This window comes from Micropterus salmoides, unplaced genomic scaffold (assembly GCF_014851395.1).
Source record: "Micropterus salmoides isolate LMB-PRFRI ecotype aquatic unplaced genomic scaffold, ASM1485139v1 Ms_hic_scaffold_2, whole genome shotgun sequence".
Taxonomy (NCBI): domain Eukaryota; kingdom Metazoa; phylum Chordata; class Actinopteri; order Centrarchiformes; family Centrarchidae; genus Micropterus; species Micropterus salmoides.
Window position 1 is genome coordinate 42,131,977 of NW_024041150.1, and position 25,647 is coordinate 42,157,623.

At 39.4% G+C, this 25,647-nt stretch overlaps 1 protein-coding gene across 1 annotated transcript; it reads right to left on the minus strand.

The window, feature by feature from the left end:
- Nucleotides 1-1,341: 1,341 nt before the first annotated feature.
- Nucleotides 1,342-24,844, minus strand: LOC119911607 (Fc receptor-like protein 5). The gene is made up of 9 exons (XM_038730531.1): nucleotides 24,792-24,844; nucleotides 12,711-12,746; nucleotides 9,353-9,616; nucleotides 9,029-9,274; nucleotides 8,555-8,737; nucleotides 8,212-8,313; nucleotides 7,058-7,156; nucleotides 2,867-2,956; nucleotides 1,342-1,857 (listed from the first exon to the last, which is right to left on the minus strand). Exons 1-9 carry the CDS (start codon nucleotides 24,820-24,822, stop codon nucleotides 1,781-1,783), a joined length of 1,128 nt encoding a protein of 375 aa, XP_038586459.1. The 5' UTR covers nucleotides 24,823-24,844; the 3' UTR covers nucleotides 1,342-1,780.
- Nucleotides 24,845-25,647: the final 803 nt, after the last annotated feature.

Genomic DNA, 25,647 nt, shown 5'->3' on the forward strand with positions numbered 1-25,647 from the left:
ATTTTTTTGATGAACTTTATGAATTGAATCATTATTTTTTGTATTTTCCTTGAAGCTTTGGCAAAACTGTTGTATGTTATAGGAATTGGAGCTGTTATCACGCAATACCTGCCATGCCCAAACTTCTTGAAACTGCATTTCCTCACACAGTGTGTGAACCATAGCATAGCCTTCGGGGGTGGGTGTTGTTTCGACCTGACTTCTTTTCTCCGTGAGATGGAAGAATTTAGAAAGTAGCTTGACGCTGCGGACAGCTCAGAGTGATGCTGCGTCTGTCACCAAGCTGACTGGGACTGTACTGAGCATGTGCAGCTATACAATAGCTAAACAACCTACAAGCATTTCTCCTACATGCTGCACTTTATACTGATTTGCCTTCAATATGGAAGATGCAATGTGCGGCAGAATCGGATGCAGAGGGAAGTGGAAGGAATACTGAAATTGAAAGGGATGTTCACTTTTTCCACTCAAATTAATAACATAACTACTACTATTGTCTCTCATCTTTGTGTTGTTCCAATGCAAACAAAATAAGTAATCATGAGAATACTAAAGCATTTGTAATTGTGACAATTTTCTGGGAGAAGTAGTGCATTGTGTGACAGACATGCAGGGGTGCCCATATTTTTGACCATGACTGTATTAAGTACTCCTAACTTTATCTTTTTATGCTATAAATGGATTAAAAATATTCAAAATTATAATCACACAAACAGACTGTACTGAAGCTGAAGGGGCTGTTTAGAGTCTGTGGTTGCAGTTTTGATTCTTCTCAGCCATCTGCACTGAAGAGAGTTATGAATTGCAGGTGTGTATCCGTTAGCCACAGCCAAACCAGAACAAGTCACACATCACATTTTCCAACAGACAGCTTCGTCAACCCGTTCTCACTCTCAAGTCGTCACATATGGACACATGGTCAAGAGCCATAATCAGTTTGTGAGGCACTGGGGATCCCTTTACCATCATAGTTCATAGTTATTTTAACCCAAACCATGATCTTTTCCTAACCTTAACCAAGTACTTCTGTTGCCTAAACCATCCAAGTACTTTTCGTGGCTAAACCTAACCAAACTGCAACATTTCACAAGTTTAATAATGCAGTGTTTCAAAATGGTGACGTTTCGATCTCTAACGTTTTATTTTGAATGTCTAACCGGATGTTGCATATTTGTTGTTGCTAAGCATTGCTAACTTGACCGCAGAACTGATATAAAAGGGCTACCCAGGTCGTTAAAAGGCGACGCCAAAGGGCCTTGACCAAGCGTCAATATGTGACTAGTCATTAATGAGAATGTGTTGGCTTTGTGAAACCCACAGAACCACAGGAGAACAACAAGAACGAGACCAAAGTTTATTGATTCTGCCAAGAAACAAGTTCACTGCTGCGGCAACAAGAAACAAAAAAAGTGAAATGAAATATAAATAACATTAAAGTTACATTACCTACAAAAAAAAACTTGTAATATTTCATTAGATTCTGTTCAGTAGAAATAAATGAATGAAAGTACAACAAAACATGTAACATGTCGGTGAAGTGTACTAAATACTGAAACACTTACAGGGACTTTAAATAAGTATTTTAACAATTTAATTACTCTTGTTTGTTTTTTAGTCACTGGTTTTATACTGTATATTTTGATTTAAACTAGGCACAAAATCTGACCTCGCTGTTTCTTTGTAGCTGCCTGAGTCTAATTTAGCTTTAACACTGAAATATAATAAATGGATGTGCTGAGGTGTGAGGGGCTCTGGGGACCAGTTACAGGTCAACTGGACATCAGTGGTTGGACTGGTGTGAAGGTGCAAAGGTCTTCCTCAGTGAAGAGTAGACGACCTCTGTCTCTGCTGGAAACTCTGAACACACAAACAGTTCAAACAACATGAGAAACTGACAAAGAAACTCCATCAACAACAACTCTGCTTCACCGAGTTCTCAGGAACTAAGAAGAGTTTCAAACTAGTGATTCACTAAATCAGGTCGCACCAGTAAACCTTAAGAAACGTCTCAGCCAGTGATGAGTAGATCGTAATAAAACTCTTACAAATCTGTTTCAACACTTTGGTTTCTAACGTAAGCTTAGTCCAAATTGCACCAAACACAACACTGTGCATCAATTGGATGAAAAGTTCTCGATAATCAAAACACAAACAGACACACGCTCCTCCTATATTAGAGATGTAGCACTGTGTGCGCTACAAAGGCTCTCGCCGACAACACCACAGCTAACGAAATGCAGTCCACTAACATAATTAAACAACCAGCTCCCAGCAAAGACTGACTCCAACCTAAACTCCATATAAGGATACAGAACAACAATAATGGTTAATGTGATGAAGCCTGTCAGGCAAAACCATAGACTATTTAAGAGAAGAGTTTGGCCGATAGGCCTCAGCAATGTTGATTTTTGCAACCAGACCAAACGTGACCATAGTTGGATGAGACGGTGGCACTAGCAAGCTTGGTTGGCTAGTTACAGCTGTAATTTACATTAACTGTGACTTTAACTGGGTTGCTAATGTTGGCTCACTTAAAAAAAAAAAAGGTTTAAAACAAAGTGTACTTAACGGGAAAATGAACAGCCAACTGCTAAACAGCTAGTTCAACAGCGCTGGTTAAATTTACACATTGTTGTGGGTAAGAGTCACTCTAGCCTGATTGACAAGTGCTTTAGGGCGGGACTACCCTGTGATTGACAAGTTGCTACCATGGCGATCTGCCAATCAGTAGTGACTCGTACTGCACTGGATAAATTTAACCAGCGCATTGAAAAAGCTTATTAGGAGTAGACCATAAAGACTGGAAGCCAGGGGGACACCGCTAGTCTGGCTCTGTCCGAATTTAATAAATAAAGAGCAGCTGTACCTCTCGTCCTGTTTGGTCTGACGGTTATTTGTTCATAACTGACGTCATCTGTTCCTCTCACTGCTGAGTAGACTGCAGCTGGATCACTCTCTGGAAAATAAAATACATACAAATTACATTACTGCAGGTACTACAACTGATACTAGTGCTGATATATTGTTATGGTTACTATTGGTGGTTGTTAGTTTATGTTAATCTCGTGCCATTTCGTAAGAGACGTTATGTATTCTGCCAAGTCAGCTGTGTGATTCTCCATCGAGGATTAGCTCCTACGGAGATGAGGTTGGTGTGGCTGTGGTCGACCCTTCCACTCCAAAGATTCCAATCAACACTGGCTGCTGCATAAATAGTTTGTGTGCACACAGCTCACGGTGGCTGTGAATCAGTGATCAGTCCACCTCGCTGCCAGGTCAAGTTACATGGTGTGTTTTTTTGTTGTTTCTTTTTTTAGATGTGACACTGGTTATTTTCTAGATTGTTTGCATTGCTGTTTTGTAAGATTATGAATGCAGTCCTCCTTTTGTTACCTTGTTCTGAACTGGAGTGTTTTTGTTCTTTTAAGTTCAGTGCAGTATGTCTCCGTGTAATACCTCTTTCTGTTACACTGTGAACATGTAGCCTTGACTGCATCTATGTAGCCAGTTCATTTTGTACCTTTGTTTTCTTCACAAACCTTTTCAAATAAATCAAGTTATCACTAACCTGAATTATCCCATTTGTCATCGCCATCTCATTTCAGTTATCCCATACCTTATGATACCTCTCTCCATAACGAGAGAGTCGTAACAATATTCACTGCTGTTACTACTACTGGTTTATTTAGTGGGGGTGGCAGTTGTGCAGTGGAGAAGACACATGACTTTGGTGTGAGAGATTCCCACTGCGACATCCAATGTGTCCCTAAGCAAGACACTTAACTCCTAGTTGCTCCAGAGCATTCGAACTCTGACATATAGCAATTGTGAGTCGTTCTGGATAAAAGCATCAGCTAAATGACGAGACGTAGATGTTGTGCAACACGTAATGATACTACTGCTAAAGAAATTAAAGAAAGTTAAACTTTATAAATGGCTGCAAGTTTGACAGTTTTTCTTAACACCACTACTGGGAAAGGTGAAAGACAAAATCTAACTGTGGGGTATTCATCTGAAACAATGAAACTAGACGACCACAAAGCTGCTGGCTAGTGTGAAACTCAACAAGTTCACACCTTTTAGTGCAAGGCAGAAAATAGACAGACATCACCATCTGCTAAAGCAGACCACACTATAGTGAGAAACCACTGTTCACAGAAGTCAACAGGAGGAAGTTGCTGCTGTGGTTTGAGGTGCAGAGTGGGAAAAAAAATATAAATGTAGACACAACCAAGTATATTTTGTCTGCTAGTTCTACACAGAACTGTTAGCGTCTGTAGGCAGATTCACCACAGGGCACAAAACAGATCTAACACACGTTGTCAGAAAACAAAATTTATCAAAACAAATATAAGTGCAATTTGACCATATCTATTGATATAGGTGTATATTAGTGTTTGAAGTGTAACACAATTATATAAATTTTTGTGGGTACGCACTTCCTGTGTTTTGTACGTATGCAACCTTTAGGAGTATTTTCTACGTACAATTTTATAAATGACATCATACCACACATCTTCATGGAGAAATTGCAGCAACAGGGACTTGAACAGCCATTCTTGCTTCAGTCCTGGGGTGTTGTGTCTCTGGAAGTATGCTCTCAGCTGTTTGTAATACTCCTGTGTTGTTAAATCCTATTCCTGGATGACAGCAAAGGCGCCAATGGTGGCGATGGTGTGGTCAGTGTACACTGATTACCATTTCCGCAGGGCTTGGCAGAGTCCAGAGTACCAAACAGTAGTCAGAGTCGTCCGAGCTTTCATAGTCACTCAGTTTGCTATAGCGATGAGGGCATCTTCTATCCTGTCACGGTGGGGATGGACTTCCACCAAGCGCAGGTGTTATCTACTGGGTCTGTGTGGTTCAGCAGCAGGTGAGGGGTTGGAGCCACCTGGGGCTCTGTTGCACAACTCCCCCTTTCCTGTGTAAGGGGAGTCTGAACAAAATGCAAGGTAACGCATCCAGTGATGGACTGGTGTACTTTGCTGGCGTGTGGGCAGATGGGGGCGCTCGATAGCCGAATAGAGTATTGAGGCTGGGGATTACACCACTAGGGGGTGTCAGCTCCTAGTTTAGAGGTCTTGGCAATTAATTTCACCACTCTGTTTAAGAGAACACTTGGTAGCAATTAATTTGTTGAGTACTTAGACTTAAGAATCCTTTATCACAAGGTGATTGGTGTCAATCTAGCTTGCAGGTTAGTTTTGTTAATAACTAGTTCCCTGGAGGGTACCTAGCAAACTGAAGAGCCGTTTAACAAACGTGTGCCAAAAAATCCAAACAATGCAAATACTATCCTCTGGCACACAACAAAAACTCCAAAACACAACTGAATGAAAAATGCTTGGCAAAAGCATACAATATATAAATTAGAATCAAGGAAAAAAAGATTTTTCAAGTTAAAAAATAATAATTCTGGATTATTTATGCATAAATACTGCAATAAAATTGGTATTTATATGGCCTCACACAGGGGCACCATATGTTGGGGTTTTCAACACGGGCTCAGGTTTGGTTAGTAGCTGAATATCAAAGATATTCTAGAAATCTTAATACAATTAATATTCAAAATGTATTAATTATAATTAATAAGTAGGGGTACCTCCCTGAAATCAGGGACCAATAACCAACAACTTAAAATTATAAAAGGATTTATTTAACTCAAGGATAGATCAAAGAACAACTTTAGCAAGAAATCAGTATTAACTATTCTAAGCAAAGATTAAGAAAGGGGGTGGATCCGACCCACGTGCTTGTGATCCGGTTCAGAATGTGCTTGAGGTAGCGTTGTAGTCAAGAGCGCCCAAACGGAGACCAAGTCAAGACCAAGACCAGTTCCCCACATTACATGACACAATAAAATGTGGAACAAGATCATAGGTACTTCTGAAATTGATCTGAAAGATCCACATTCACATTAAAACACCCACAAACACTAAGAGCTGAAATCAATGTAAGGATTTTTATTCACTCCTTTTCCATGCTTACCCTCTCGGGGAGGGGGGGGCAGTGGTTAACAGTAACAAATCTTAATTTAGGGTTATGGTCTTGAAATAAAACCCTGAGTCCTCAATGCACTCTGATGCTAGCCTGCTGTGGGTCACAGGTGTGGTTAGCTTTAGAGATCACGTGGTGTGTGCATGGGGGGTTAGTAAGCAGGAGGAGGAGAGAAAGCCCCAAAGAAAGTACATACATCCACCATCAGTGAACATTCATTCAGCAGCGGTTTCTGGCTTTGGATTAGCTAGAATATGCAATTGTATCTGTTCTCAGACAACAGAAGCTAAAACCAAAAATCCTAATTACTGTTGCAAACAATCAGCTACAACTTTATCAATAGGAGAAATGGTTGTGAACTTGCATTCAGCAACCGTGTTCCTTGGCTTGATAAAAATACTGATACATTTTCACACAGTAACAGGAACAATGCGGTCACTGTTGTATGACCCTCTTTTTATTTTTAACTATGTATTTTTTAAACTGCATGTTTTTAAGTCTTGGTGTACGGCCATTGTCCTGTAATGTTTTAAGTCTAGGGGGGGTTGTTATTTTAGCTTGGGAGCTGAATCCAGGTAACTGGTAACTACAAAACCAATTGAAATGTGGCAGTTGTAGTAGTCCAACAAAACAAGCAACGTTCTCCACCACAGAGACCATCATTTAAATGTCCAAACAGAAAGCATAAATCCACACAGGGAAAGCAATAGTCCACGGGGGGAGGCACAAAAAACACTGGAGATACAAGAATGAGCCAATGCATGAGCAAATACACACAGTAGGGTTGGAGATAATGAGTCACAGGTGTACACAATCAGGGTAACAAGACAGGTGCAAATAATGAAGGACAAGACAGGAAGTAAAAGTAGCAAAAGACACTCAAGGAAGAACACCACAAAGCAAAACAGAAAACAAAACAGAAGGAATGCATAACACATACGAAACAACACAAACACAAGGAAATGAAATCCAGAGGAAAGTTTAGTATTTAATCCTGGACTCTTCTCTAACATATTTTCTAGAGTTGGTTCATGGTGGAAATAAAGAAAAGCAGCTGTACCTCTCGTCCTGTTTGATTTGTTGTCTTTGATCACTATTTGTCCATAACTGACGTCTCCTGTTCCTCTCAATGCTGTGTAGACTACAGCTGGATCACACTCTGGAAAACAAAATACATACAAAATTACATTACTGCAGATATTACAGAAAATACTGCTACTAGTGTAGCTACTGCTACTGCAGCAGCAATTACAAAAAGAATTGAGATTATTATGCTTCTCTTACAATATTATGCATTTCTGTATAAGAATAGGACATAATAGAAATTGATCAATATGGCAGCAAATATCAGCATATACAGTAGCTGAAGACACATGTTAAAGTCCAATAATTATACTGAAGATCAGTTTTTTTTCTTGTTAACACTGCTGCTGCTGTGAAAGCTGAAAATAACACAAGTGAAGCGGATTTATCTAATTTGGAAAACTTAACGACCACAGAGCTGCTAGCTTTGATCAAGTTAAAATAATCACCACAGGATAAACATGTTGACTAGTCAATATGTCAGGACTTCACTCAAACTACATAATCAATCCCGTATAAAAGTGAAATCCAAATGTGATTTGAAAATTTGATGTAAATACAAAGAACTATGTGAAGTGGCGTCACATGAACCTAAAACAAAAAAAAAAAAAAGTGACACAACATGGAAAAGAAAATGGGTAATTTACTATTTACATTAACTAAACAGATCAATAATAGTGTTTGAGTAAAATACATTTATATCTGAACATTTATAATTAATATTTATTATTATTTATTTCCATTAACAGTCCTTCAGTGAAACATGCAGAACATGTGCAGAATCACGTCTGGCTGAAGTGTTTTTATCAGAAACAGGAAACAGGACAACCACAGAGCTGCTAGAGTCTGTTGATAGATTCATGGCAGGGCACAAAAACATCTTACACAACACATCTTGTCAGCCAAAACAGATCAGATTACAATCTGAAACTTTATAGACTAAAAAAAAATAGATTTTACATTTGATTTATTTTGATGAACATACCTAACATATCCTTATTTTATAATACTGTCCTATAATACCAAAATGTCCTGTCAAAGTCTAAAATTTAAATCGGTCCTCACAAAGACGTAAGAACAAGAACACACAGTAACTGTCCCTGAAAAACAGAATCAATAAAATGTCATTACCTCTGCTGCGTCTGATTGGCTTCTGTTGGTGACGTAATATTTTGACATCACTGTATGTGATGTCGTCTGTGATGTCATCAACTCCAACTTCTACTTCAGCAGCTGAATGAACCAAAAGGAGCAAAAGTTTTAATCAATCAAAAGCTCCACAGCTCACTAAATGGACCCTGTGGTGAGATTGTTTTATTAACAGCAACAATGTAATTTCTGAGAATCCTGATGGACGTCTGACTTAAAGAAACATTAACTTATTATTTGTATGCCCAGAAGTGTTAAGAGAAATGTGTCAACAGTAAAATGTGACTTAACATGTGAACTGCAGCATGTGGAGTCTGTGACTAACCTTTACGTTTCCTATAGAGGCATTGTCTCACCAGTAGAACCAGAAGAACCAGAACACAGAAAGATAGAACAGCAGACCACAACTCGAAGGGAGGAGAGGGGGAACTAGGAAGAGAGGTGGGTGAGGAAGAGAAGAAATCAGGAGGAGAGGGAGTTGAAGGAGGACCCGTAGTGGTGGGTTGCACTGAAATTAACAAGAAATTGAAATTACAGAAATAAAAATAAATAGATAAATTATTTAACAACATGCTAACAGAAAGACACAGAAGTGAGTTCATAATGTCTGTCTGGTTTAGAGTTAAAAAGATCTTGTATCAAACGGTGGGTTGAACTCTGACAGATTTCACTCTTGTTTCTTTGCAGATTGCAAAGTTAGAAATGTTGTCACATCATGAATCATCTCTGCTGAAACCTGCTGAACTCAATGTAGAAAACAAAACCAGGTCATTTTGAGAATTATCTTTGAGCTCCTCACCTGTGACAGAGATCCAGCTGGATGGAGACTCTCCACGACCTCTGATGTTACACTTGTAGAGGCCTTCATCAGACTTGTTAACATGGTGGATGGTCATGTGACCTGTAGGCTCAGTCCGTATGAGGGAGCCATCTTTATAGAAACCAGCTGGGAGGTTGGAGGGAGGGGTCTCTGTTTTACAGTGCAGAGTGACATCGTGTCCCTCCATCACAGGGAGGACAGGACTCTGCAGGATCACTGGTCCACCTCAACACAGAGACAAACTACAGCATTTCATCATTTACACACAGCTTCATCAACACTAACTCCACAGTCTGATCTTACCAGTGACAGTGATGTTGATGGTGTTACTGGTTGCTCCCTCTCTGGACTCACACCAGTAAACTCCACTGTCCCATGGGACTGTCAGACTGATGTTACAGGAAGAATTAGCTGATTTCCCCCAGCCAGCTCCACACTGAGTCCTGGTTCCTCTGGTTGTGTTCCTCCACAGCGTCCATCCAGCAGAGCTGTCGTCATCCTCACAGCTCAGAGAGACAGACTTCCATCGGAAAAACTGAGAGCTGTTGGGACTCACAGTCAGAGAGTCTGGAGGAAGAGACAGAAAGATGTGGTTTTCTATTTTTAAACGTCATTTTTCCACATTCCTCATATTTTTACTTTCTTAATGTCACATCTTAACTGCTGAACTGATATCTGTGTTTCAGGTATTGAGTTAAACTTGTAGTCAAACTCAGATATGAGCTGATAAACAAACTCTTTCTGTATGTTTTTACAGTTGGCTGTTTAAAGTTGATGTTAAAGGTCAAGGTTTCATGTTTACATTGGTGGGAAAACATATCAAGCATATTAAGAATATGATGCCCCCCCCGCACTATTAATCAGAAGGTTATGACAAAGACACATTCGATCGGCAGATATAATAGCAATATAACTAATTACTCTCAAATGACAGCAACTGGTATATCAGTAATGTATTACATTTTTGAAGTAACTTGCTCAACACTGATTTACATCTCTTCTTATGTATTTTTTGGGGGAATAATTTCTTTAAATATGCTTGTGGCACCTTTTCACCTCAATGATAAATTAATTCATTTTAATTCAGTTATAAACTGTAATGGGAATTCCAAAGATATTGCATGTAACCCTGGAGTCAGGGAGACTTGTCTGATCTGGCACTGAATTTGTGTAAACATAACAGACTTCAGGGACAACATGCCTCTGTGGGATGACATGATTGACCCTAAAGCTGGATAAGTAGCAGGCTCACTCAGCTCTCCTCACTCATTCGAGCATACATGTACACGGCATATGTGTGTTACTGTGAGTTCCTTCTGCAGAAGACTTGAATACAATTCACAGAAAGACAAGTGTTTGCCTGAGCTGTTTATTTGAAAGCTTGCCATCACAAAACTCTTGGACTTTAATAGCTCCTGTGATTCAGAAGAGAAATAGTTCGCACATTGCTTCCACCGATGACAAAAACAAGTTAATTAAGATAAAAAGATAATTGTGCCAAATGCTGTTTAACAATGATACTTATTTTGTTTTATAAATCCAGCTCACCACTTTCCTTTACAGCTGAGGCTCTCGTCCCTCCCTAAAAGCCCAAACTCCCTCTCAGCAGTTGTGATGTTTAGTTCTGCTGCAGCCAACAACATGACTGAGGGTTATAACATCATTTTACATTGCCCTATAGGCTAAAGGATAAGCAGGTATAATTAACGGATGGATATTATTTGTATTTATTCTAAACCAGGAGTGTTCAGTGTTGCTTAACCTGGTCGGTGCTCATAAAATGTCCACTGTGTCCACGTCTTCTAAGTCATAACGATTTATAGTTTTTTAAGACACTGCATCCCAACAAAACACCACGTTTCAGCGTTCTGTAACGCAACTCCGTCAACTCGAGTAGTTCACCTGTAACCACGGCCCTGTTTCAGAAAGCAGGTTAAACAAACTCTGAGCTTATCCCTGAGCTCTGAGTTGACTGAGCCTGAGATGTGAAAATCAGAGTTTTCGGTTTCAAAAAAGCCGATCAGAATAAGTTCAACTCTGAGTATGTTGAGCCTGATGGGAGCGCGTGCGTGGGGATGAAAAAAAGCCATCATCAATGGAGCTCTGATACTACGATTCACCATGGCAATGGGTAAAAAGGCAGAGCCTCCATTTTAATCGGGTGGAGCTAGAAATACGAATGCTGCCAACATGGACCATGATAGCATCTAAAACACAGGAGGATTGATACGTTAACAATGTTACATTTTATATAGCGTTGCTCATTCGTCATTTACCAGACTGAAATTTCCTTAATGAATGATAAAGGCTTCCCCCACTATGTTGAACTATGACGCTCCCCAGTATGTTACAAATTGACGCCGATGGGTCTTGATCGTGCGTCCATACGTGACAAGTCGGAGAGTGAGAACTGGTTGCTCTGAGTGAGGGGATCAGCCACTTCTCATCTCATCAAGTGAAAAAGTAGTTATTTAACACCAAAGGTACCCTTCAGCATCTGTGTGAGAAGCACCGGGTGCGTCTCTATGACACGCTTCTGGAAGCGTCTGCATTTAGATGCTCTGGGGCGTCCTGAACAGAGCGGAAGTGCTAGCTACGTTCGTGTTAAAGGTTTTGACAGGCCCCCAAAGCCCCTACCCTTACCCATCACCATAAGAAATGTTAGTATCTAAACCTAATTCACTGACTTTATGCATGTTGACCGGCTAAACCTAAAACTGCCCCATTTGGTGCACCCACACAAATATTTTTAAAAGTTCCAATCTTGAGTTTGTTATATATATATATATATAAACAATAGTTTTATATAAGATGTGTTTAACCATTAATGCACTATGCATCTGTTTAATATATATATGATTGCAACCGCATGAAGTGTGATAAATTTTACTGTCAGACAAATGAGGCTGTATAAAATGTAAATACCCTATTCTTCAGGACACAACCCATAAAGGTAATGACTTCATAATGTGCCCTCCTTAGGCCCAGCAGACAACCTGCCTATAAGTGAATGGTATGCTTGGTCATATTGGGACACAAAATCCACAGCTAAAGCTGATGAAAATATTGTTATTGTCACTGTGATATAAGCAGCGGTGATGTAAATCCAGTTTCTTATAGCTTACATAAACAGAAATAAATCAGATTCAGTTTTAATCTCTCCAGTTTACTGTTTATCCTCTTAGTAAAGTTCCGCGGTAAACGCACCATCATGGGTAAGTTAATAGCTATTCCTGCCAGCACAGTGTACTAAACTTTACAGTGTAGTGATGTTAACACAGCATATCGTTAGCGAAAACCCCAGTCAGTTTCTGGTTGTCATGGTAATGTATCACGTCCGACTATTAACCACACCCCTATTCTCTGTTTGAGAAAGAACCTTAACCAAAAACAGTAGTTAAAACTAACCGGAGGGGGGCTTTAAAACTTTTATATAATTAGGTGTTCCCACTTACCTGGTAGTCGCTACATTATGCTGTCCAGTTTCTGAATTACATTTTTATTCCAATCAGTTTTAGCTTTGGCTCCAGTCACACTGTGGCATCAAAACTGCATTCAGTGTTTTATTGTATTTGTAAAGTGTCTGTTTCCCTCCACAAACACTAACTGTTCTATCAGGGAGTGAATAACTTTTCAGCTGTGACAGAAGAAGTTTTCTCACCTTGGTTTGTTGTGCAGCTCAGCAGTGAGGTCAGAACTAAAGAGAAAACACACTCAGGTTAGTTTGAGGTTTTACATGCAACAAGACATCTGGACTTTCTACAGCACAGAACAGAACACAATCAATGTTTTTCTTTTGAATTCTTGTTAAAACAATAGTTAAGTAAAAGCAGAGGAGCTGTTCAGCTGCAGAAAGGAAATGCAGGAATGGGGGTAAAATGATGCCATAATTACTGAAAATGAACAGACCCTGACTTGTAAACACAAATACATGATCTACGAAATGATTAAAAATCCACAAATAAACACATCATGATTCACCAATCACTGACTTGTACTTTAAAACCAGAATTAGAATGAATGCAAAGTAATTTATTTACATGTGAAATTTGTATTCTGTTTGTAAATTGTGTCGAATTTTCGAGTCGACTACAATTGTCAAGTTTTAACACTGTTTTACTATGGTGCTAAAATGATCCCATAATCACTGAAAATGAACAGACCATGAGTCTTAAATACACAATTCAATTAATAAACACACTGCTGAGGAGAGAGAGCAGAGCTGTAATGAGATGAAGCCAGAACGCAAATAATGTGTGCATTGTCGTGACGTTCAATGGGAGTTTGATTGAGGCATACTCTGTATAATTACTGTAGTTTAAACTGCAAAACAGGATATAAAGTAGATAATATAAGCTCAACTTTACATCTGCAGCAGTAAAATGCAACATACACATTAATGTAGCAGGAATATTAATCCAGAAACATCATATATAATAGTGAAACACTGACAGCAACTTTTTACAGCATTATGAGTTTTGTTTTACATTACTTTCAGATTTGTTTAATCTTTATTTTGTTTATGAAAATACTGTAAAGGGCAATTTATATGTTTTTCCGCATGTACACCACATCAGAACTGGTCCAGAAACACAGTTTCACAACAGTAAGTTCCCGAAACGTTCCCCCTAACTGCCGGATCTGCATCAGACAGTAATGTCACTCTGGGCTCTCTTCCAGCAGGGGCGGAAATGGCAATATGTTTGAGCTGAACAATTTAACTCCTGACTTGTTAAGGCGAAGTCCTTCCTTAAAAAGACATCTGCGGTCCCAGAAAAAGTTGAAATTATCGATGAAATACACTGAATGGACAGTGTGTGCCATTGAGAGACACATGTTCAGTGCCAACAATCTACTAAATCTATGAACTCCTCTTTGAATTGGTGATCGAGGGCCATTGATAAACACCTCAGCTTTCAGCCTTTCTCAACTCTTTTGTCCTTTTTCAAATTGTTGCTTCCCAACATCATTATGATTGCTACGGCAACCGGCAGCGCTCCTTCAAACTTCGCTACACTTTTGTTTTTTACAATGTTTTTTGGCTGACGCTTTTCTCCAAAGTGACTTAGAACTAGATGTCTTGCTCAGGAACACATTGGATTCTCTCACACCAAAGGCATGTGTCTTTTCCACTGTTCTATCACCAACCCCATCCCTCTGACATAAATCTAGCATAGCATTAGTTCGGGCAGGCAACAAAGTCAAGCTCAGTTTACAATCCCAGCTCATCAGCTGATTGCAGCCATTCTAAGTCAGCCACATCTGCTGACAACTCAGCTGATTCCTCTCTTATTATTCATTGACAAATTTCATACAAGGCGCATATTTAAACTGCCTTAACCAGCCTGCCTGTCCTTGCTGCTTCCTCTGCAAACAGGTCATAACCCACAGCCACCCCAGCTCCGCCTTTCAGGCCATATCTGATATGGATGCACAATAATTATCAATCTGATAGGTATAAGCCGATTGGCATATTTCATGGAATAACATCGAGAAATTTATTTGGCAGAGAATTTAAGAGTCAAACATGCTTACAGGCGCCTTTCCTGTTATCACTCTCCTGGCCTCATATTGCTGTGCGTGGATAGAGCCTCACAGATGCAGTTCAGGCAGCTAGAGCCAAACAAACATGTCGCCAAAGTCAGATTTTTTCCACTGTTTCAGAAAAAAAAACCAGCGCATTGCATATGGCATATATCAGTCCTTCTTCCTGTCCTCCTTCCTTCTGTCTCTGCTGTGATTCACTGCAGGTAACAATGTGCCAATCGAAGCTACGTGGCAATCTAAGCTGAACAGTCAACACAGTCTCACTCCCTACTCGTCAAATGTCTGATGCATGGTCAAGGCCCTTTGTCGTCGCTTTTTAAAGACTTGGGTAGCCCTTTTGCATCAATTATTGACGTTTAGGGATCCACAGTCAAGTTAGCAACGCTTAGCAACAATAAATATGCAATATCTGGTTACACTTTCCAGATAAAACGTAACGTTTCGATACATTGTCATGTTGAAACGTGCATAATTAAAGTCGTGAAACGTTGCAGTTTCGTTAGGTTTAGGCACAGAAAGTACTTGGTTGGGTTTAGGCAACAAAACTACTTGGTTAAGGTTAGGAAAAGATCATGGTTTGGGTTAAAATAGCTATGTATGTCAATTAAGACTTAAGTTAACTAACGTTAATGTCAATTTACCTCACTCGCCTAAATAAAAACATTTAATGTTTTGTTTCGTACGGGACACAAACCCTGTTCTCCTGCTTCAAGGTCCGGGTTCTGGCCCTCTATCCACCCCAATCACCTCCTTACTTCGTCTTTTCTCTTAAATATCATACTTGCCTTTACCATCAAAAACTGACACAACAGGGCTTCCCTCAATACGTCGAACTATGACGTCAAAGGGATCCCTAGTGCGTCACAAACTGACGATTATGGCTCTTGACCAAGCGTCCATATGTGACGACTTGGGAGTGAGACCGGGTTGGAACAGTTAGACTACAAACCGCTTTCATTTAGCTCATCTTACATCTCACATCAAACTAGCGTTAGCGCAGTGTGCTTTAATAACACAGAGGATGAGACGTAGACAGAGCAGATAAAATAACGCTTTCTATATGTTATTCTTGCTAAACAAGCTATTAAACAGGCTGTTTAAATAAAGTAGTATTTAACTCTTGAGGTTTTGTTTTATATATATAAACCTTTATTTGAACAGGAAAAGTCCCATTGAGCACAAGTAAAACACAATTTTTCAACCATGACTTGAAAAACAATACATTACATGAATTAAAATACAATACATATTTAAACAAAGATTACATGATATTTACATAGACAAAAATGTAATGAGTTTTAATATGTAAAACATTAGATTTAATTCTGCTCCTAAAGATCCGGTCTCGACAAAATGGGGCTCATGTTGACCAAGCAACGGAAATCAGAGAAGTCTCCAGCAAGATGAGAGGTGGACTCTTTTACATTGATGATGCTTGGTTCTAAAAACGCAGTCAAGATGAACTCTGTTTGCCAAATGTCAGACTGTTTATTGTGAAGATGAAACCATATTATCATCTGGTTGCTGTTGTTTACATTCACCCCAGATGCAAATTCAAAAAATGCACTTTGCAATGTTATTGGTGTATACTGGTATGTATATGTATATAAATAACTGTATATATTGTTTTATTTTATTTTATATGTCACCATATTGTAATATACACTTAATTATATATTGTGTGTGTAGCATGCTTCTTACATCGTTTACAGCAAAGTCACCCAAAATTTTGAGTTTGAGACCCAGAGTTTGAGGCCGAGTTGTTCCTTGTAGCCTTTTAAGTCCTGATTAACGCTGTCCTTACCCTTCTGTGTGAGGATGGGATGTTATCCAGGTCATCAGACGGAGATCCAGGGTCCTGGAACTGTGGTGAAAACTTCACTGCACTGCACACTCGGTTGTTGTGGAGGTTTGTTGCTAACACTCCCTTTTGCAGCTGTCCACCGCTGTGTCCTACTAAGAACAGAGGTTGAAGAGGCGCTCTGCCTAGATGATAACGCAGGCCAAAGAGTCGCATCACAAATCTCAGGGCGCTGGGTTCTGCCTGTTACTCGTCCTCCCATTTCCCTGGGAAATGATTTACTCTTCATTACTCGCCGTTTGTCAGCATGCTCTTGTCCACTATTTTGGGTCCACGGTAAAGTAGTGTCATTCCCACATAGTCCATTCACTTCCACATTAACTTCTAACCTTTGGATCTTAGTTTCCAACACTTTAATTTTCTGTAGAAGTTTGTGGAAGTCGTCCGTGGAGAAGGGGGGCATCTTGTTGGTAATTAGTATTAGCTACAACTCCAGTCACTGCAGTTTAGGCTTGTGCTATTGATAGGCCACATTCGCATAGCACTGAGATCCTAAAAGTGCGTAAAGAGAGTATTATTCTCATTTTCAGGTTCAAAATGTTATTTAGGGGTTGTACCAGAACAGGTTTACATGGTTTAATTTTCAAAAAACACCATTTTTTTTTCTCATACTGCACATTGGTGCAGCTCCTCTTTTCACCCTGTGTGTTGTTCGCTCCGCTCTTGAGCTACAGAGTGATGCATCTTACTTGTACAAAATCTTTGTTGGGAGTTGCACATGCGCAGTTCCCAGGTAAGGACTACTAGCCAATCAGAAGCAGAGAAGGGCGGGTCGTAAGAAACAAGGTAGTGTGAGCCAAATCAAAGCCGCTTCAGACTGCGACCGTAACCTAGCAGATGGTATAAGTTACTCACAAGTCCACAACCACACAACATCATTGTTCCACATCTTACCATCAGGACTAAGCGTTGAACTGTTGCCGGTGTTCTGACGATCTATGCTGCCTTGCCGAAAAATGCTACCACAGCGCAAATCGATAGACTCGACTCTACTCGGCCCTGCTTCGTTTTCCATTGCAGAAAGTACCCAGAGATAGTACGTAGCTTGTCGTCATAGCGACGCCACACACAGCTGCCGCGACGTAATATTCATTGCGACACGCACACCAGCGATCCACACAGCTTTCTCTTTAAGTTAAAACGTTTCAACATTCCTCAGAATGTAAAGACAGATAAGCGGTATGAAAACCTTCCAGCTGTGTTTTCCTCTGCCCTTGTTGCTGCAGCGGTCTGTGTGACGGCGGGAGCAGAGGGCTCTGTGAACGGGCGGCTGGCCGGCCTCACATGCTCATTCTCACAGCAGGCTTCCCCCACAGACACTCGCGGAGCTCCTCAACTCATCACATTTTTGTTCCGCCATCACTTCTCGTAAAACTGTCAATATTTGAAATCTATACAACTGATTTCCCACCTCAAAACTTCTCAGAAGTGGATTTAAGGATGAAATTCCATACAAAAACTGTAAAATATAAAACTTTCTGTTGCTGGCCTCTGGCGCTCGCAATGGTGATGCAGTGAATGGAGACGATTCTCTCTGACCAGTCAGCAGTCTGTCGTGTTTTCACGTTACATTTTAGTATCCCTCAGCTCGCTTGGAACCTCGATGGAGGTGAGGTGATATGAAAAAAAGTACCTGGAAGCAGGTACAGGTACAACATTTCTACAATGGAAACCCAAACAAAGGCGAGTCGAGCCACAGGGCCTCACCTCAGACTAGCTTGGTTTGAGAGCGTGCCTGACCACGCTAGCTTCTTGGCAAGCTTTATGACGCGTGAAGGGCTGGACTACAAACGAGCTGTTGTCAAGCGGTTCAGAGCAGAGTTTTCTGTGGGAGATGGGAACTCCCTTTGGGCTGGAAATAACTCAAACTACCACCTCTTTAAAATATGTCAATAGCCTACTTTATCTGAATAGATGACAGTCCCAGTAATTTAAAAGTATCCAAGAGCCGCTGTTTATCCTTTCTAGGATAAAAAAACAAGAATATCAGCAAAAAAATGCAAGCAGAGGGGAAAGCAAGCAGCAAAGCATCTGCACTGTAAGAAAGCAGAAAGCTTCACCGGCCGTTTGTATGTTCTCTCTTAAGTTGGATGTAAAAGTTGACACTATCCAGAGTGTGGTGTCCGAACGATAATGCTACGATGATGTGTTGAGAAGAAATCCGCTTGACACTGTTCTTGGTTATAAAAGTTTATTACATCAAAGAATTCAGCATCAATTACAAGCTCTGCAGCAGCTTGGAGAGTGACCCAGCCCCGATGACCACTCTGTCTCTCTGTACATCGAACACAGCTTATATAGGACATGTTTAGGTCTCTGCTAAAAACCATATAAGGGCACGGTGCTGTAGAATAAGTGTAACCATCTATTAGACACCACAGAAGGGTACAGTCCCTTCATACACACTAACCTCTTTATACACACTAATCTCTTTATACCTAATTTCTACTTCCCCTAACACTGCACCCCTCAATCATTACTTCCCCATAAGGGTTCACTGTCCCTCTCACCAGCTACAGAGCATTATGTTAAACTGTAATGGCCGGATACACGTAATGGCCAGATGCACATATGTTATACACCACAAGAGTAAAAATCTTTTGCTCAGAATAGTCTTTTCTTTAACTCTTGAGAAAACACTAAGATCTCAATAGTATATCTTTTTGAGATCACTCCAATCTGAATTGTTGCTCCTAAAACCCCGTAGGATGACATGAAGAGAGATTGAGGTTTTGAGACTTAAGTAAGACAACTGGATACTGAATTGAGATTACAATAGGATAAATTAAAGTAACAGATGAGATCTCATCATTGTATCTTTTTGAGATCATTAATGTCTTGCTTATTGCTTATAAAAAGCAGTTGGGGGCTCTGGGGAGATGTTTGTGAGCTTGATTGTATCACATTACTGTCTATGCTTAGTGAACCATGCAAGAGGCTTTCCCTTAGCTGGAGTTGAACCCACTCCTGTTGTTCAAAGGGCAACGACACTGCCGCCGCCCGATCCAGCTAAAATTAACAGTGAAGGACCGATTCTCTTTAAATATAGTACAATTTTCTTTTACTTAAAAGAGGAGAAATAACATATCCACAATTAAAGTCCTCAAAATTCTACTCAAGTTAAAGGTACAACAATATTCACTAGTGAAAAGTTGTGAAGAAGATGCACTTGGTAAGAACGAAAGCTGAGATGATCACATTGAATGTTTTAGTACCAAAGACTGTACAAGATATCCTGAAAGATCTATCCCCGACTGAAGGTTCATGAAGATAGTGAAGAAACTGTAAATGGTATTCACCAAGTTCTGATGAACTGCCTGAAAAAGCATGAACTGGAAATAAAACACATAACAAGTGTGACCATATTTGGACGAGACGGTGGAGCTAACGGCCATGTGCGGTGCTAGCCAGCTTGCTTCGCTAGGTGCGTTTGTATTTCATTTTAACAGGGCTGAAAATTTTGTCTAGCGAACAACATTCTCAAAACTAAATGTACTCACCAGAGAAAGTGAACAGCCAACTCCTAATAAGCTTTTTCAACGGCGCTGGTTAAATTTACACAGTGCTGAGGGTACGAGTCACTCTACTGACAGGTCGCCATGGTAACGACTTGTCAATCACAGATAATCCCACAAGCATAACCTGCATTATAGTCTACTTTACTCTAAATGGGACCATAATTTACAAAATGAACATCAGAAGACCTGAAACTAGCGATTGAAACCATAAACTCATTGTGAAAGTGTTTACTGAGGTAATAAATTTTACCACCCTGGGGCAACTCATAGAGAAGTGAACATACTCAAACCAATTGACCCTTTGCTAAGCCACATCCCCCTGAGTTACTGCTGATAAACTGTTGGACTTTTATCACGCCACTACCGCTGTCTAATACTGCACTCCCTGAAGAAATATTGTCTAATTTTTGGAAAAAGCGATCTCAGAAAGAAGCAGACAGTTTTGCAGTTGCATTTTGTATTTGAAGGTTTTATTCAGGCTAAAGGTTAAACTGACTCAAACTGACCTAAAAAAAGTAATAAAGACAGAAGTCTGATGTTTTAAGCTAGATACTTTTATCTGAAATTATAATGCATACACTAATGTTGGCCCTAATTAAATTTTAACAAGACATAAAATGTTTTTATTTGTGAATCAGTTGAATGGTTGAATATCAATAAGCTCTTGAAAAATTACAAATAGCTCTACTAGAAACAATCTGTAGGCAGACATAAGCCAAATAAAGTGTAATCTATGAATATATTAGTATTATACTAACATTAAACTTTAAAATTTAATGTAAAATATTACACACAATGCTAGTTCCTCCTCCAGGTCAATAGTGTCTGCAGTGGACAGATGTAGATTTAGCCAGAGGCATGATGCCATTGTGAGAATATTTGCTCCTTTTGCCACCTCTATTCTTGAAAGAAACACGTTGGCCTTTTTCTGTTGTAATGTAAAGTGTGTGAGTGTGTGTCCATACACATTGCCTCAGTGCCATCAATTAGCCTACTGAATCCCCTCCATATCCAACATTCCACCCACTGCGGGTGTCTGTCCGCTTCCTGCCCCAACTGTCTGCTTTTTTGAAAACCAAAATATGGTCACCCAACACATTCTCATCTTAGTACGTCATCACTGATGCTTCCAGACAGCGTAACAAAGCATAAGGATTTTACGCTAAAGGTACCCTTCAGGGTCTGTATGAAACGCCCCCGTTGGCTACGTTGCAGCAACACAAGGGAACCGGTCGACATTCCCAAAGACAGTGACTTAGGTTTAGGTACTAATATTTCTGATGGTTGTGGTAAGGGTAGGGGTTTCGGGGGGCTGTCAACACCTTTATCACGAGCGTAGCTACCGCTAGCTAACTAGCACTTCCAGTCTGTATGGGACGCCCCAGAACGTCTCACTCACAAATAGAGACTCACCCGGTTTGTCTCTATTTCTGCCTCTTTCTCAAATCGTCGGTATATGACGCCCTGACTCTGTCTGTTGTTTGCAGTGCATTGTGAGTCTACGTCAGTGGTTCTCAACCTTTTTTGGGACTTAATTTCCAAAAATTAAAATTATTATTATTATTATTTTCCAAATATATGTTTTGGTCCTCAAACTATTTTGGAGAAGTAAGAGAAGTGACAGCCAATTAACCTACAATTTCATATGGCTTTTCTTACATTAAACTGGTTTAATGTCCCTAAATACAGACATTGTTCCGTTTGTAATGTTTTGTAATAATTCGCGAACGCGCTGGCCATCAGGTGCAGTGGAATGCTGTTTGTATGTCTGTCAGTCTGGGCAAAAATACTTTCAATATTGAGGGGGGATACGAGCGGCCCCTTCCAACTTGGACTGATCCTCATTTTTGCTGATTTCTGATTGGCTCTAAGGCGCCGATCGAAGGGGTTTACTTTCCATTTGGGGCGAGTTCAATCCAAAACCTTTTGCACCCGTTTGCTACGTTTTGTTGGGGCTGAACTCAGCCCAGGGCTGTGTGACAAGTGCAACAGAGAAGGAGGCAAAAAAACGTATAATACGTTACACTACTAGTTACTGGGAAAAGTAAATGTAAAGTGAGAAAAGTATTATTAGCACATTCCTGCCCAACACTGCTAACAGTAGGCCTAGCTATGAAATTAGTTTTAATTTAATGTTAGAATATTATACTAATAGAAATAATTTTTACTCCACAGATTATGTGCAACCAAAAAACCATTTAGATTTTTGACAAATTAAACTCAATCAGCAACAGAAAACTACTTCCTTAAAAGAGAAAGCAAGCACATAACAAGAATACAGAAGACGGCACACTGAACAGTTTTAACACCCTCCCTCCTCTGAGGGAGTAAAGACGAGTCTACAGCTCCACACTGCTGTCTGACCCTAACTGGTCCACTGACTCCATAGGTGTCATTTACACTGTGGACCCACCACATTTTGAAATGGCTGATTTTGTCCCCATCGCTTTTTAAAAGCATTTGTTAAAAATGTTCTGAAAACTGCACTAAGAAATGTTAACTAACAAATGAAAATGCTCTGAGAAAGATTTATTTGCACAATAAGAAAACCTGCAATGCAATATAGTTTTCCTTCATATAAAAACAGACATTTTCGCTGTAAATTGGAGCAGAAAATGTCTCCAGAATGCAGGAAATTACCAGTTTAATGCTCAAAATCTTATGGGGGTGGACCCCCAGACCCCCCTCACAAATATTTCAACATCAAATATTTAATCTAAATAGTGCTGAAAATTGCTGAAAAAGTCTTGTTCTCGTGCATCATCACCTCTCATGACCCAAATGTATCATCATGCCCTGATGTGAGCCCTTATGTACCCACAACTTTTCAACACAAAGTCACGCCCTTGTTCTGCTCTGCAGCAGCTCCTCTCTAGTAGGCCTACTTATACTCTCCACCGATTAGTGGACACTTTTGAAAGGTATACATGCGTGTATGCTACATTCTCATTAGGGGCTGAGCACCCCTAAAGAACTGATCCTAGAATAGCCCCTGCTTTGGGGTAAACTCGCATTAAAATTTCCAACAAAACAAATGCCCCCCAAAAGTACCAAAAAAGTAACTAACTTAACCTAGTTATAATGTAAAATATTACTAATTTGTGATTCATGCATTACTGAAACAAAAACAGTTGCAAGACTAGAATTTACAACATAACTTGCATAAAGGACCTTAACCTTTAAAGTAAATCTTGTGGATTGAAATTGAATTGAGAACCATATTTGAACCGAGAGAACTGAAAGTGTCATAAAAAGTTGAATTTTTAGTGAGGCTCAAATACAATTTCAGTTGCAACTGAATTCAATTTCTCAATATTATATTCAGTTTCATTTTGGGGGGAATTCAATTTGAAACTAATAAATTAAATTTCAAATGATGCTATTCAGATTCAGTTTTTTATGCAATTATTCAAGTAGAGCAATTAAAATTCAGATTGAAACAATTCATGTCACTGGATAATGTTATCAACTGGTTAACGTTAGTGATTTTCTGTAGTGACTGTTTTTACCCGACATCATCTGAATTTTGTTTGGTCTGACAGGCTTCATCAATAAACCTTTATTGCTGTTTTTATCCTTACGTATATGTTGGAGTCTGTGTTGTGTTGGAAAGCGGTTGTTTTGTGGTGTTAGTGGACTGCTTTTAATTAGCTGCGGTGTAGACGCTGTAGTCGGTGAGGGGCTTGGGAGCGCAGACAGGGCTGAATCCGACTCGGTTTCTTCACATTAAAAGCAGAATAGTAGCCGATGCAAGCAAGAGAGCAAACAGGTGTGTCACTTCTTAGTGAGGTTTGAGCCCATTGACAATAAAGCAGTGAAAATTTGATTTATTAATCAATTATTTCATTGAAAAACTACATATAGACCCTTTAAGTTATTATTGAAGATAGCTTCTTGTTAATACCTTGAGCAGTCATATATCAGTTTTATTGTAAAAGACCTGATCACAATGTTTCAACATCCTAAAATGGTCCTTAATTGTTACAGACAGCTCTCTGAACTCACAGGAGTATGAGTTGCTGTTATATATATTTCATATACATATTTCTAGTTTAGGTCTGCATTGTGGTACCAAGTACGGCTTATGTTTTATTTGTATACTGTAAAATAAAGTGCAACCATTTTGGTGTTCAACATGTTCTCTTTTGAAGCACTTCAGTGTACTAAATACTACGACTGCATGATATGCTAAAACAATCATATTGCAATTATTTTGTCAGATATTTCAATTTGTGATTTGATTCACGATTAGCCGGAATGACATTTTATGCATCACAATTTTCATGGAATAAACCATTAAATCATGATGATGTGACATTTTGTTGGGTCTGTCCCAAACAAAGAGTTTTCTTCTCTCATCTCTGCAGCACTACAGTACTTAATTATAAAGAAGAATTATAAATCATAACACATTTTACCATCATCAAAAATTGTGATTTGGATGTTGCACATATTGCAATGTGAGATTTCATTTAATTGTGCAGACCTATTAAATACCTTTGTTTTTGGAAAAACATTTTCTTCTTCTAATTCTTATATTTTAAAGCAAAACTAAGAATAACTACACATTGTTACCACTTGCTGTAATACATATTTTGTCTTTCATTGCTGTCACATTACCAAATTAATTCCCACTGAAATTCCTGCTCTTTTGTCATAGCTAATATATATTTGCAGTTTATACGCAGTTTGGCTGAATTTAGTCTTTGTATTCCCGTTATTTACTCGCTGTTGCTCTCACCACCAGAAATATTTTTAGAACTAATCTTTGAGATATGGAGACAAACATTCACACATTAAGTAGATTTTTACTCACCTAGCAGCCACTGAAAAGACAATGCCTCCATTTTTAATCTTGGTCATCTGAGATCAACACATTAATGTTCACCAGTCACACCAAGTAAAACCCCCCCTGCTTCCTCTTTCTGTAGCATCATTGTGGTTTCCTCGCACGCAGTTAGCAGGAAATAGGCTTTATGTTTCGTGTATTTGCACATGTAGAAAAAAACAATTGTCTATAACAGATTACACCTCAAAGTGAACAACTGACATCAGAATCTCAGTGACAGCTAGATCACAGTGAAGTGGGAATCACTTGGACAGGTAACTAATCTATCAGAACCACTGGGCTGAAACATACTGAGAGAAAAATCACACCTTAGGGTCTCTAAAAAACCTGTACGTCTTAGGACTGTGAAAGGACACAGAGCCAAGGGCTGACACAACAGCAAGGCTGGACAGACAGTCCTGTCTTGACTCAACTACAATAGTCTTGACAATAGTCTTGACTATTGTAGTCAGTATCTGGCTCACAACTAGCACAGTAGTTTCTGTTTTGAATGTTTTTCTTGTTGTAAAGCTGCTTTTATAATTGCAAGTTGTTGTCAGATTGTTCCTGAATCACACTTCCTTGAAGATGTGCTACGGGACATGCCTACAGCATCTGCCCTTGAATCAGTTCCAGTTTTGGATATTTTTAAAACACCAAAGTTATTTTGTAAGGTTTAGGCACCAAAACTACTTGCTTAGGTTTAGACACCAAAACAACTTCATTAGGGTTAGACAACAAAGTGAAAGCGTGATTTCTGCTCATCGTTCAGTTATAAAATTATAGTGCAATATCGATCATATGTCTTGCTGGACTGCTGACAGTGATGAGAGTCTGATGACTC

Coding starts and splice junctions, on each gene's coding strand:
- LOC119911607 (XM_038730531.1), bottom strand. CDS start 24,822: ATGGAGGCATTGTCTTTTCAGTGGCTGCTAG. Junction 12,747..24,791: donor GTCTTTTCAGTGGCTGCTAG/GTGAGTAAAAAT, acceptor TTTTCTCTTTAG/TTCTGACCTCACTGCTGAGC. Junction 8,314..8,554: donor CCTCTATAGGAAACGTAAAG/GTTAGTCACAGA, acceptor TGGTTCATTCAG/CTGCTGAAGTAGAAGTTGGA.